The sequence below is a fragment of the Anabrus simplex genome, chromosome 1 (assembly GCF_040414725.1).
Source record: "Anabrus simplex isolate iqAnaSimp1 chromosome 1, ASM4041472v1, whole genome shotgun sequence".
In the NCBI taxonomy this organism is placed as follows: Eukaryota; Metazoa; Arthropoda; class Insecta; order Orthoptera; family Tettigoniidae; genus Anabrus; species Anabrus simplex.
In genome coordinates this window covers 581,327,395-581,342,292 of record NC_090265.1, presented here as the reverse complement: position 1 = coordinate 581,342,292, position 14,898 = coordinate 581,327,395, and the positions used below count along the sequence as shown (strand labels likewise).

Here is a 14,898-nt window from a genome sequence, read left to right as displayed (position 1 = left end):
GAAGCTGCAACTTACGCTGCGAAGTTCAGGGATTCAAGGTATTTCCCATTATTGTGCAAGTTTCCCTGCCCTTCCTTTTGTAGCGAGGGCATTTATTATGTTCCTTTCACAAGAGATGACAAAGAACGTTTTTGGGGCTAGGAAAAACGCAATCGTACTAAGCACAAATTGTGAAAATCCGTGACAAGTGAGGTAGACACTCAGGACTTCGAATTTATGACGTATTAAATGAGAAAACATGTTAATGACAAAGATGCTAACAAGGTCTCACTGTAATTATAACTATATCTGACATTAAATTAAGATTCATTTTGTAATTTTTAAATATCCACAAAAATTCTGGCAGATTTTAGATCACACATTTTATTATAATATTATAATTAAAGAATAACGGGCTCAAACTATTGTAAATTTAATATTTTATTTTAATACAGGCCATTAACATTTGATTAACCCAGTAGATAAAAATGCAATAAGACTCAAGATTACAAAAAAAATTAGTAGGAAACCAGTTGCCATGCTGGATTACAATCGGTATTACTAACTTCCACAGATGAGCTGCTAAATGGCTCGGAGATAACTATAGTTAACTGTTAAACTCAATTAACTTGCAGAGTTAACCATGAGTAAGCTTTGTAACAGTTATACCAAAACAGATCACCGTATAATCCTGAATACTACCTGCATTGTTTTTACAGAAATACTGCTCCTTAAATTCGGGTGTTAGTCATATTTAAACCTTTCATATTGTGGTCTCATAATACATCATTATGAAGACGCGGCAGCAGTGGTTTCATGTCACGCAACCTGGCAACGATTGACATCTCGCTCCGTCTCCCACTTCCACATTACTGGAACCACATGGTGTGGCAGTTGATTAATACTCTGTGTTCTGAGTGTAGAATCAGTCATAACAAGTGATGAATAAAAAAAAAAATGTTTGCGGTTATTTACTGTGAGAAACTGAAAGTTGTAAAGGAAGCTGAAACTCTTGGAAATCATGCCGCCAGCATCACGTATTCACAATTGGAGGAAGAAGAAAATTTTATTAAAAAGTAATGGTGATCGTAAAGCTTTTTGAGGACAGAGTGCACAGTTTACTGAAAATGAAGAACCGCTTTACAAATACGTGACTGAAAGAAGTGAACTACCGGCAGGTTATGGTATATTGACAAATGTATCAACTAAAATCACTAGAGATTGCAAAGGAACTTAAAAAGGAGAGTTTTAATGCAAGCTGTGGGTGGATAAGGAACTTTATGGAAGAAACCGATTGTGTATGCGAAGATGTAGTACATCTATTTCACAATGTTTCCCTGTTGCCTATGAATAAAAGTTGACATCCTTTCATCGCCACGTTGTTTGCGGAAGCAAAATTCCTTTTGCTTTCTCAAATTGGGAATGCTGGTCAGATGCCTGTTTATTTCGAAATGCCACTAGAAAATATGATTCATGTTAAGGGCTCTAAAAGTGTTACTATCAGGACAAGTGGTAATGAAAAGCAATGTTGCACGGTAATGTTATGCATGTTAGCTGAAGGAACCCAACTTCCTCTGTATGTGATTCTGAAAAGATAAAACGCTTCTGAATGCAAATTTGCAGTCAGGTATTTTCGATCCAACCCAAGAATCCGGTTGGATCGACAGTGAGTTAACTGAGGACCTGGTGAAGTGTGTTTGGCAACGTCGCCCAGGGAGCTTTATTGCATAAGAAGAGTCTGCTTGTGCTCGACAGTTATTGTGGGCATATTACAGATGCCATAAAGGAAAATCTGATCTGGCAGTAATTCCAGGAGGGTTGACCCCCATGCTACAGCCATTGGAGGTTTGTGTAAACTGGCCTTTCAAAGCTGCACTGAAATAGCTGTACATCAAGTGGATGGCGTCTGCCAGCGATCACGCACGGACACAAACTGGACGAGTTAAACGACCCAAAGTGGAACTTCTATACAAACTAATAAAGGCGGCATGCGATTGCATCTCCAACGACTTGGTGAGGAAACGTGACAGTGACCAAAGTTTCCAATGGTTGTAGTTCTGATGATGCTGAATTGACTGATTTGTATTGAACTAGTTTTATTTCTCATTGTGGTATTTTTGGCGTTTTTATTACTTATAAAGTGTCTTAAATTAGCAATTTTGTGACATCCGCAGAAATTTAAAAGATTGGTTAAGTAAACATGTGATTTTTCTTCCAAATTTTGTCAATAGAAATTCGGGTGTGTGGATCTTATTCGGTGGCGGATGGTATTCGGGATTACACAGTATTATATGACAATCATAAGATAGAAAGAATTAAGATTCCTGTCTTGAAGGAAATGTTCCTACAAGATTTGATAACGTGGAAGTTCCCCAGCATTTGTACGCATATAATCACAAGACAAGCAGTTAAGTATACGAGATATGAACTCATTCAAAGTCTGTTCATCACATATCGTAGTCCCCTTTCGCAAGCTTTCTTTGAGACTCTTGAGCCATGAACAAATCATCTTGAAATATTCTTTATAACCATCTTCTAACTGCAAATTCGTCATACATATCTTCAAAAGCCACACAATTGTATGTATCTCATAATAACTCTTTCCAGGAATTACATCCAGATTTAAAGCTGATAAATGATGGACACCAACTTTCTGTACATAATTGATCTTTTTATGGTCAAGTAGTTGCTGCAGACTTGCATAAGCTAAGCATGTAGATACTAGGATAGCAAATTCAGAATTCCCCATCATAGATATAGAAGCCTGTGCTTGGTTGTGGAAATGTGTATCTTTGAAGTGAAGGATTTCTACAAAAGAACTGACCTCTTCAACAGAACACTTGTTCCCATTCAGTATGGCATGAATGCATTCATAGAAATTAATTGAAAGTAACCTAAATCTTCTCTCTAAAGATGACAGCAACAGCATTCTAATCAGAGCTTTCAGTTCCCTCATGTCTGATGTCCAGTTCTGGAGGTACAACAAAACATTTTGTACATTGTTTGTCAAGTCATTGTATTTTAAATCTTCATTTGAAACTATGCCCTCAAGAGGTTGTGGAAGTTGAAATGTAATATTGTAAAATTCTGGATAGAGAATATCCTCTGTACATCCCCAATTAACAAAAACTGCGAAGATATCATTTAACGTAGGCTTAAACAAATTATTAAAACCAGTAAGAGCAGTTTGACAGTTTTCTACAAGTTCAGCATCTTCATGAATAGACATCAAATAGAAAAGGTACCGAGATATACCTGGATCATCCACACACTGCATATTAACATGACATTTGAGCATTGACAACAGTTCATTTGACTCACTACCATAAAAATGCTTCGTTTTCAATGCTATACCAAACTTGTCCAGTGACAAGGATTTACTGCTGAACAGACATCCCACCGTGCCCTTACTGTATACATCAATACCTGGATGGATAGCTTGTATTGTAGCTCCTGTCACACTCACTTTGTCGGTAGTCTTTTTTATCTTCTTAATATCTTCATCTGTATCAAAACTATGAAGGCTATTTAGATCATCATCAAGACTGTCTCTATTGTTCAATATCTCCAAAGTCCTCTTGGATTTTTCACGATCTTCAAGAATCAAATTATACTGATGCATGTTATTTTCAAAATTCTCCTGGTCAATAGGAATTCCAGGAACATAGTTAAGAAAGTCATCTGCCATGATCAGTTCTAATATTTGTACTAAACACACAGGATATCAAAATTAATTTATCACCATTTAGAAATGCACTCGTGTCATGAATAAGTATTTTTCCTTGGCACTTTCATAACAATGGAAAAAAATAATGAATGACACAGTAAGAACCAAACATGCAGGATATTAATATTAATTAATCACGTGTCATGAATATTTTTTCCTAGGTATTTTAATTACAAAGAATGGAAAAAATAATGAATGACACAGTAAGGACCACAATATCCACAATTAGAACACAGACAGAAAACTGCTTGCAAATGATGTATATTGTCTCTGATGTAACCACTTGCCAATGATGCTTCTTTGACTGAAAGGAAAAAGAAAAGTAATGTTAACAATCTTTTAATTTATTTGCTAACATACATACATACATACATACATTATCATTATAGACTGTTATGCCTTTCAGCGTTCAGTCTGCAAGCCTCTGAGAATTTACTAAACGTCGCCACAATCCTCGATTTGCAACTAGTGTTGTGGCCTCATTTAGTTCTATACCTCTTATCTTTAAATCGTTAGAAACAGAGTCTAACCATCGTCGTCTTGGTCTCCCTCTACTTCTCTTACCCTCCATAACAGAGTCCATTATTCTCCTAGGTAACCTATCCTCCTCCATTCGCCTCACATGACCCCACCACCGAAGCCGGTTTATGCGTACAGCTTCATCCATCGAGTTCATTCCTAAATTAGCCTTTATCTCCTCATTCCGAGTTCCCTCCTGCCATTGTTCCCACCTGTTTGTACCAGCAATCATTCTTGCTACTTTCATGTCTGTTACTTCTAACTTATGAATAAGATATCCTGAGTCCACCCAGCTTTCGCTCCCATAAAGCAAAGTTGGTCTGAAAACAGACCGATGTAAAGATAGTTTCGTCTGGGAGCTGACTTCCTTCTTACAGAATACTGCTGATCGCAACTGCGAGCTCACTGCATTAGCTTTACTACACCTTGATTCAATCTCACTTACTATATTACCATCCTGGGAAAACACACAACCTAAATACTTGAAATTATCGACCTGTTCTAGCTTTGTATCACCAATCTGACATTCAATTCTGTTGAATTTCTTACCTACTGACATCAATTTAGTCTTCGGGAGGCTAATTTTCATACCATACTCATTGCACCTATTTTCAAGTTCCAAGATGTTAGACTGCAGGCTTTCGGCACAGTCTGCCATTAAGACCAAGTCGTCAGCATAGGCCAGGCTGCTTACTACATTTCCACCTAACTGAATCCCTCCCTGCCATTTTATACCTTTCAGCATATGATCCATGTAAACTACAAACAGCAAAGGTGAAAGATTACAGCCTTGTCTAACTCCTGTAAGTACCCTGAACCAAGAACTCATTCTGCCATCAATTCTCACTGAAGCCCAATTGTCAACATAAATGCCTTTGATTGATTTTAATAATCTACCTTTAATTCCATAGTCCCCCAGTATAGCGAACATATTTTCCCTCGGTACCCTGTCATATGCTTTCTCTAGATCTACGAAACATAAACACAACTGCCTATTCCTCTCGTAGCATTTTTCAATTACCTGGCGCATACTGAAAATCTGATCCTGACAGCCTCTCTGTGGTCTGAAACCACACTGGTTTTCATCCAACTTCCTCTCAACGACTGATCGCACCCTCCCTTCCAAGATGCCTGTGAATACTTTGCCTGGTATACTAATCAATGAGATACCTCGATAGTTGTTGCAATCCTTCCTGTTCCCTTGCTTATAGATAGGTGCAATTACTGCTTTTGTCCAATCTGAAGGTACCTTACCAACACTCCACGCTAATTTGACTACTCTATGAAGCCATTTCATCCCTGCCTTCCCACTATACTTCACCATTTCAGGTCTAATTTCATCTATTCCTGCTGCCTTATGACAATGGAGTTTATTTACTATCCTTTCCACTTCCTCAAGCATAATTTCACCAACATCATTTTCCTCCTCCCCAAGAGCTTGACTGTTTGCAACACCACCATGATGATTTCCTTTTACATTGAGAAGATGTTCAAAATATTCCCTCCACCTCTCCAGTGATTCCCTGGGATCTGTTATGAGTTCACCTGAATTACTCAAAACACTGTTCATTTCCTTTTTCCCTCCCTTCCTAAGATTCTTTATTACTGTCCAGAAAGGTTTCCCTGCTGCTTGACCTAGCCTTTCCAGGTTATTACCAAAATCTTCCCATGACTTCTTTTTGGATTCAACAACTATTTGTTTCGCTCTGTTTCTTTCATCTACGTACAAATCCCTGTCTGCCTCGGCCCTTGTTTGGAGCCATTTCTGATAAGCCTTCTTTTTACGTTTACAGGCTGCTCTCACTTCACCATTCCACCAAGATGTTCGCCTTTTCCCATCTTTACACACAGTTGTTCCTAGGCATTCCCTTGCTGTTTCTACTACAGCATCCCTGTATGCCACCCATTCACTTTCTATATCCTGAACCTGCTTACTGTCTACTGTTCGAAACTTCTCACTAATCATATCCATGTACTTCTGTCTAATTTCCTCGTCCTGGAGATTTTCTACCCTTATTCGTTTGCAGACAGATTTCACTTTCTCTACCCTAGGCCTAGAGATACTTAGTTCACTACAGATCAGATAATGGTCTGTATCATCGAAAAATCCCCGAAAAACTCGTACATTCCTAAAAGATTTCCTGAATTCAAAGTCTGTTAAGATATAGTCTATTATGGATCTGGTACCCCTAGCCTCCCATGTGTAGCGGTGAATAGCCTTATGCTTGAAGAATGTATTCGTAACAGCTAAACCCATACTAGCACAGAAGTCCAGCAAACGCTTCCCATTCCCATTAGCTTCCATATCTTCCCCACATTTACCAATCACCCTTTCGTATCCTTCAGTTCTATTCCCAACTCTCGCATTGAAATCGCCCATTAGTACTATTCTATCCTTGCTGTTGACCCTGACCACGATGTCACTCAATGCTTCATAAAACTTGTCAACTTCATCCTCATCTGCACCCTCACATGGTGAATACACGGACACAATTCTTGTCCTAATTCCTCCCACAGACAAATCTACCCACATCATTCGCTCACTTACGTGCCTAACAGAAACTATGTTGCGTGCAATGGTATTCCTGATAAAGAGCCCTACCCCAGACTCTGCCCTTCCCTTTCTAACACCCGTCAGGTACACTTTATAATCTCCTATCTCTTCCTCCTTATCTCCCCTTACCCGAATATCACTTACTCCTAGCACATCCAGATGCATCCTCTTTGCTGACTCAGCAAGTTCTACCTTCTTTCTTCCATAAGCCCCATTAATATTGATAGCTCCCCATCGAATTCCATTTCGTTCGCCAAGTTGTTTCCAAGGAGTCCCTCGCCTGTCAAATGGGAGTGGGACTCCCTTACTCCCATAGGTCCGAGGCTTGCTTAAAGTGTTCTGAGCTCGGTAAATTCATGAAGCAGGATGCTGCCCTACTTGCACATAGTCCAAGTGAGGATCTCTCCTCTAACGGGTTATGGACAATTTACACAAAATGCCCATAACTTACGTAAGTTATAAGTAGAATTTAATTTTTACATAATATTATAGATGGTTCATTTCTGAAGCTAAATACTTTATCAACGGTCTGACAGACTTTTTAAATGTAATGATGCCTGATAACCTGCATTATTGAGATGATGATTCTATGTTGTTGTTTTTTTTTTACTGCTTCACAAACTTAACTCTACAGAATTCGGAAATGCCAAATTGTTGGATATTATTTTTCTCAGGAGTTCTTTTGTGTGTCAGTAAATCTATCTAACATCTGTGCAACTCAGTCCGACATTTCCATGCTATTCTATTGTGTTTGTAACTACGTTATGTGACACTAAGATTAAGAAAACGGTTCAAAGCAAAGGTAAAAGTAAAAAGAACTACACTCACAGAATGAACAATATACATATCATTAAGAAACACGATCAACCCATACAACTAAGCTTTATGAACTTTTCCAAAAAGTCTACTGCTTCATCCTAATGAATATTTTCTTCTCTAACAACAGCATCCTTACAATATGACATCAGCAGATGTATTTCCTTGAATACGGTCCTCATGATAAGACTGTGGAATGTTTTTCATCAAGGTGTTCCAATATGCTACATAATAATGAAAAATGAGAGTGCGTTGCAACATGATGGTAGGTAGGAAATAAAGAGAACACTGGTAGCGATAAAATACTAGGAATAGGATTTATTAATTATGTACTACTAACTGCTTATACACATACACAATTATACCAGTCTGCACACTAACTCAAGTCAGTCGTTCATTCTACAGCTTACAAAGATAATCACATTACACACTCTTCCACTACTGACTTATACTCTAAACTCAGTTCCACAGTTATTCTCGCTGTGTGCTGTCGTGGCCATTTCGTTCACAGACCGTGCAGTCTCACATTCCTGTATCTCATGCACTGTTTGTACACTCACAACAGATTTAATTCACTGCCCCTTGCTGACCTCTCTCATGCTGCACCAGAGACACACATGTTCACTCCCCAGCAGCTGGACGTGAGAGACCCCACTTCTCAACGATGGACAGAACAGAACTATAGCCTAAGTTCCACGGAGAGAACATTTGCTCCACTGCACTGGGCCAATGAACTGTGAAGTCACAGCAGTACACTTGCACACACAAACTAACTCCTCAACTCAAAATGAACCACAGAACAGAACTGAACCACTTGAGCTCATCCGGCCCATCTTAAATAGGGAAGGCGGGCCCCTACTAGAGACTTCACCAAAGGAGAAGTCTCCAGAGTCCTCTAAGTTCCAATTATCTGGGTCACCTTCTAGCTCTTTTCCCCACTGTTAGGATGCCCAAATGAGATAAAAGAGTGGTGGCACAGAGGGCTGGCCTCACTTGCAACTAAGGAAAAGCTAACTTGCTTCTCCCAAGGTCCTACCATAAAATGGTGGACAGAAGTCATACTACCACCTCCTCAAGGCAACTCGCCCCAAGTTGCTGCATGATATCGATGCCAGACGATTGAGCTGGACAATCATCGTCCTCCCATGGGGGATCTGCTAGGTCTGGTGGGTGACAATGTTGATCCTGGGGATGACAGTTCAGGGGCCTCTACATGGTGACTGAAATTCCAGTGACTCTCCCCTTGTCCGCATGCTTCCAGGGCAGCGCGTACTCATCCATCACAACAATCCATGTGACTAGCTCACAAGTCCCAAGCTTGGTCCTGCTGCATGTCAACTGATCTCATGGTGTCGAATTTCATACTGACACAACTTGGGCAAGCATCCTGGCCAAGCAGCATCCTTGTTCGGTGGTCATAGGTTCAGGCTCCATTAGCATGCTGTTCTCTAGCGAGGGTCCTTCCAGCCATGTCATTATCACAGCTCGTCCATCCTAGGGGACATCAACAAAGCCTGGCCAAGTATCAACCCTAAAAGATCTCCGCGTCACAGAGCCCACTGAAGAAGGTGTCGCAAGTCATGCTGGGCATTATAAATTTTCCAGCTACCTCATTCTTGGTTGCCAGTAGTGCTGTGAAGAGAAGGCGGTCCTCCTGTTGATTGAATTGGATAATACGACTACAGCGCTACTCCGGTGATCTCCAGTACTACCGACAGAGGCAAAGCAGTTACGGAGCTCTAGAGGTTAACCGGAAGGCCGCCTCCTATTCGCAGCAGTAGCTCCGAGTGTAAGGACATAGTGGGCTGTAATTTCAAACTTACATCCATGAATGTAGGCGCCCTATAAAAATCGTTGCCTACATACACAAAAATTGAACTATATCACCGATATTCCATATAATAACACCCCCTTTTTTTTGCTAGTTGCTTTACGTCGCATCGACACAGATAGGTCTTATGGCGACAATGGAACAGGCAAGGTCTAGGAGTGGGAAGGAAGCGGCCGTGGCCTTAATTAAGGTACAGCCCCAGAATTTGCCTGGTGTGAAAATGGGAAACCACGGAAAACCATCTTCAGGGCTGCCGACAGTGGGATTCGAACCTACTATCTCCCGAATACTCGATACTGGCCGCACTTAAGCGACTGCAGCTATCGAGCTCGGTACACAATACCCCTTAACAAAGAACGTATAGTCATTCAGAATAATTAATGCATCCTCTTGGTTATCAAGAAAATGTAATTATCATCGACATATAATTCATATCCCATGTACCTGTAGGTATAAACCCTGTAGATACAATAAACAATATATCTAAATAGGTTCAGTTGTTTCTCAGAAAAGTGGCGCTAGAATACAGTAGTTTCAAGTTAAATTTGAATTAGCTTTTAATTTTTTAATTAAATCGTTAAGATTTTTAATTTGTTTGTATATTATGTAATCATTGTTTTACTACTGAAGATGGCCTTGAGATTAGGCTGAAACGTGTATAGACTTTGCTTCATCTAACAGATGACTTGACTTTTATTGATAGGAGGATTTTATAAATATTTTCTTTTGTAAAGAAATAGTGACAAGCTATAAATTCCTGTGAAAATGCTCGTTCATTTCTCCCATACCAAGTTCACACTACACACTTGTCATTCAATTGGAGCTTCTGTTACATAATTATTTTTGTGTGTAAGAATGCTATCTGCAATATCCCCAAATAACTAAAGTATTAACGGACGGGCGTAGTTTTTCACATTAATAGTGACAAGTTATAAATTCCTGGACAAATGCTCGTTCATTTGTCCCGTACCAAGTTTAAACTATGCGCTTGTAATTCACTCGGAGGTTCTCCGGAGGTACCGACTGAAAACGCCCGGAGCCTCCGCTCCGTAAACCACCTCTCTGTTAACAGAGCTAGTTGTCAGCGTTTCACCCTAGTGTGCTAAGTTGGGTTCATCAGTTGGTAAATAGCACACCCACCAAGACGCAAGACTAGTGCATACCGTGGAGGCCACTGTGTATGCTACTTGGAGCCACCGGCAATGCCATTGCACTATGAGAGACTTTGTCACATTTTCAAAACTTGATGCCTGCCTGGCCGACAGATGATAAAGATGTTGATTCCCATAGGGAACCTGAAATATTTGCTCCGAATGGGTAAATTCAAATTACCAATATAGTTAGTCCATTTATGGAAATAATACATTTGCCAGCTACCTCATTCCTGGTTGCCAGCGTTTCGCCCTAGTGTGCTAAGTTGGGCTCATCAGTTGGTAAATAGCACACCCACCAAGACACATGGCTAGTGCATACTGTGGAGGCCACTGCGTAAGCTACTTGGAACCACCGGCAGTGCCAATGCACTATAAGAGACTGTCTCATTTTCAAAAATTGATGCCTGCCTGGCCACCAGATGATAAAGATGTTGATTCCCATAGAGAACCTGAAATATTTGTTCTGACTGAGTAAATTTATAATACCAATACAGTTGGTCCATTATTGGACATTATAAATTTTCCAGCTACCTCATTCCTTCTTGCCAGCGTTTCGCCCTAGTGTGCTAAGTTGGGCTCATCAGTTGGTAAATAGCACACTGCCGGTGGCTCCACGTAGCCTATGTAGTGGCCTCCACGGTCTTTTGGGTGGGAGCCAACAGTTAGCCTTGAACTAATCATGCCTTGCATATTACCACCAAAGAAAGGAAACAGGAATATTAAAAGCCAAGTTTCATTCATTTTTGTCATATGTTAGGCTGATTAACTTAGTAATACACTGTCGCATTCCTTTATTTTTTTCTAGGTATCGTTATTGTCATGTTCTTTCACTGCCTTTGAGGCAGAGAAAATGATAATTGGAGCGACGTTTGAATTTTATAGGGAGAAAGAGAGACGAATCAAGAACCTAACATCATCTAGAATAATATTATTCATTTCATAGTGGCATACAGATTCCCAAAACTTAATTTCAAACCCTAGCAATAGATTTTTTTTTTTCAATGATAAAGTAGAATTGCATACCTCCATTTGGACTCACAAACAAGGAAACAGCACAAAATTATGAGAAAACCAACAACAGAGTTGAGGCAGGAATAAAGGTAATGACAAACCCACAATGGCTGGGCTAAACAGAGATGTTTTCAAGGATATCAAGGCAGAAGAGAAAGAGAAGAGGAGTAAATTCATATTTTAGTAAAACAACACATGTATTTGTCATATGGCCTTTAAAAAAAGTTAGAGGTCTTAACAGAGAAATGCAAGTTACGATTTTACAAGCTTTGTATCTACATTACATTTTTGGAAAAATCATACTAATTATTTACACCTTGTTTTCTACAAAGAGACGATACAATTATTTTAGCTAGTGGCTCAATTCATGCATTGTATTGAATTTTCCCATTCCTTAGGATATCATTAGCATCACGAATTATCAACATTATTGTATTCAATATATTGTCCGACTCATTGGATGAATGGTCAGCGTTGAGGCCTTCAGTTCAGAGGGTCTCGGGTTCGATTCCCGGCCGGGTCGGGGATTTTAATAGCCTCTGATTATCTCTTCTGGCCCGGGGACTGGGTGTTTGTTTGTCCCAACATTTTCCTCTTCGTATTCAGACAACACACTACAATACCAACCACCACAGAAACATACAATAGTGATTACACCCGCTGTACAAGGTTGGCGTCGGGAAGGGCATCCGGCCGTAAAACAGGACCAAATCCACATGTGCAACACAGTTCGCACCCGCGACCCCACGGGTGTAGGAAAAGCGGTAGAAAAAGAAGAAGATTGTATTAAAGGACCATTACAGTCTTTGTTTGGATGAAAGTACTTCTCTTGAGCCAGTAGGGGTAAAATATGACATTTATAACCTGAGAACAAACCTTAGGTGTTATGAGCATTACATGTGAACACTGAAGGTTTGAACCTCATTTAGAAGAAATCCAAAGATCATCTTATACTTTGCTGTTGTCATAATGGATTTATTTCCCTTCCAAGCCACAAATCAATTCAGATATGAAATAATTTTTTCACTGCTGTAATTTTTATCCTCAACATCAGAAATATTGGTAGTGCTATGGCATTTGCTTTTCTTTTCCGCTACAAGAAAGGCAATTTCTGGAAATGGCCTAAATTGTTTTAAAGTACAGGGACAGATTTACTGGTATGCATCAGATCTGAAGACATATGCCAATCTTTGAAATTGAGAATCAGTAATCAGGGTACCGGTAATCACAGAATAAAGGGAATCATTGACACGGGTGTCTCGAATTTTTACTTTTAAAGTGTACCTGTTTAGTTATTCTGGAGTACATACAGTGTTGTAGCATGTCACCTCTTGTAACTGCTTTAGCTATTCTGGTGTGCATATCGTGCTGTAGCATGCTTTGCCTCTTGTAACTGCTTCACAGTGAATCTTCTCTTGAAACATACAGCACCGCCTGATGACGCTTTCAGTTTGTCAATGAGGAGTGATGACGATGCCCTACAACAGGAGCATCTTATTAAAAACAAATTTATATTATTAAAAATGGGCAGCACACTCTGAAGAAAGTAACAGTATAACTTTTTCCCGGCATCAAGAAAGAAAGCCTTCACTGTTTCAAATTGGTTTGCGACTTTTTTTTTTTTTTTTTTGGTGGTCTGCTGTTTGATGGCATGTACATTTCTGTACAAAAAGAGAAGACTGTTTGTCTCTGACATATTTGACAAAGCCTTTAACACTGCCATCACTGAACTGGCATTGTGAGAAGCAACAGCTTTACAGTTTTCCCCGCTGAGCTGAGTGGCTCCGACGGTTGAGATGCTGGCCTTCTGCTCCTAACTTGGCAGGTTATATCCCGGCTCAGTCCGGTGTTATTTGAAGTTGCTCAAATATATCAGCCTCGTGTTGGTAGATTTACTGGCACGTAAAAGAACTCCTGCGGGACTAAATTCTGGCACCTCACTGACTCCAAAAACCGTTAAAGTAGTTAGTAGGACATAAAACCAATGACATTACTGTTTAAAATTTTCCCAAGGAATATTTAGAGTAGAAAACTAATTAAGATAAAGTTGGAATTCAAGAGAACAAATTGGGGCAAATATTTGTGCCATTCCACTATTCAAACAATCAAGCACAATCGAATTAAGATGAATGTGATTACTAGTAATGAAGTTAGACAAAATGAATAAATTATATAAAACTAGCTGATGTACCCATACTTCGCTATGGAATTCTACGTTGTATACAGAATTCTAGGTGATGTAGTGTACACGTTGTGAGCAAGATTGTATTAAATTGCACAGCTCTTAACGTTACCCTAGAAACGCGATGGGGAAGTTACCAACCATCTTTACTCATATGAAGACTGCGTTAGGGAATTTCCACTCTAATGGTAGGCCTGCTTGCCTACCATCAGTCACAACCAGGTTGGGGAGTTTTCATTATAATGGCAGACACTCACTCTCCACCTGCCTTTTTACTTCATCAGAAAGACTGCCTTAGTGGTTTCCCAACTGAAATGAACATGGGTCATTACAATGACGTCAATAGGGATGGCGCGATATGAAGCAATGCTTTCATATGAAATAATTAAACGGTAAACCACACATTTTCTCACTTTTAACAAACAGTACTACACTGCCGATCTAACAGTCCCAAGTTCCAAAGCTGGAATGACCAAGCTGCAGACAGTAGTGATCCGTGAACACTCTTCATCTTTTCTCGCTGAGTGGGGGGAGGAGGGGGGTGTCGAATAGTGGAGAGTCCCAGGGCAAAACTATGCCCCTTTATTAATCTCTTTCCTAGGAGCACCCGAAAAGTCAGAAAAACTCAATTTACTACACTGACGGCGGAATAATCTGTCTTACTTGGAGGCAAAATTTTCCTCCAACTCAGAGGGGGAAAAAAACCCTTTTCACTGCTAATTTGGAATAAAATGAATGTAGAATTTAATAAACGTGACGAGGAAGAAGCTTTTCTTAAGAAACGGCTCTTTCCAAGGTTGAATTTTGAGTTATTTAGTGAATTGTGGTGCTATAATTTGGAATAGGCCTAAATTGTAATTCTAGAGCTGGTCATACTACTACTACTACTACTACTAAGTGAGCCTCTGCCTTAAGTGTGCACACTGTTCATTCAAAACAGCACATCAGAGTAGCGATCGAATAGCTGGAATACTATGATGAACCAGTGTGTTACGTACCAGCAGTATAAGAAAATGTATGAACCAGAGGAATAGCATGCTAAAGAAGAAAGTTTTCCAACTCCTCAGCCATTTCCCGCCCATATTCAGTCAGGCTGTTACACTCGGTACACAGCAGTAATCCCAT

General features: G+C 39.8%; 1 protein-coding gene across 2 annotated transcripts in view; it reads right to left on the bottom strand.

The window, feature by feature from the left end:
• Window positions 1-402: 402 nt before the first annotated feature.
• Window positions 403-14,898, bottom strand: part of LOC136857159 (SMC5-SMC6 complex localization factor protein 2) — a 30,897-nt gene continuing 16,401 nt past the window's right edge. Inside the window, exons 2-3 of one of the 2 annotated variants that reach the window (XM_067135590.2) lie at window positions 12,876-13,069; window positions 403-4,010 (exon numbers count right to left, since the gene is read on the bottom strand). In XM_067135590.2, coding sequence (XP_066991691.1) covers window positions 2,324-3,667 — 1,344 coding nt within the window. In that variant the 5' untranslated portion in view covers window positions 3,668-4,010; window positions 12,876-13,069 and the 3' untranslated portion in view covers window positions 403-2,323. The remainder of the gene's footprint in view (window positions 4,011-12,875; window positions 13,070-14,898) is intronic. The other variant, XM_067135591.2, reaches the window with a different exon arrangement.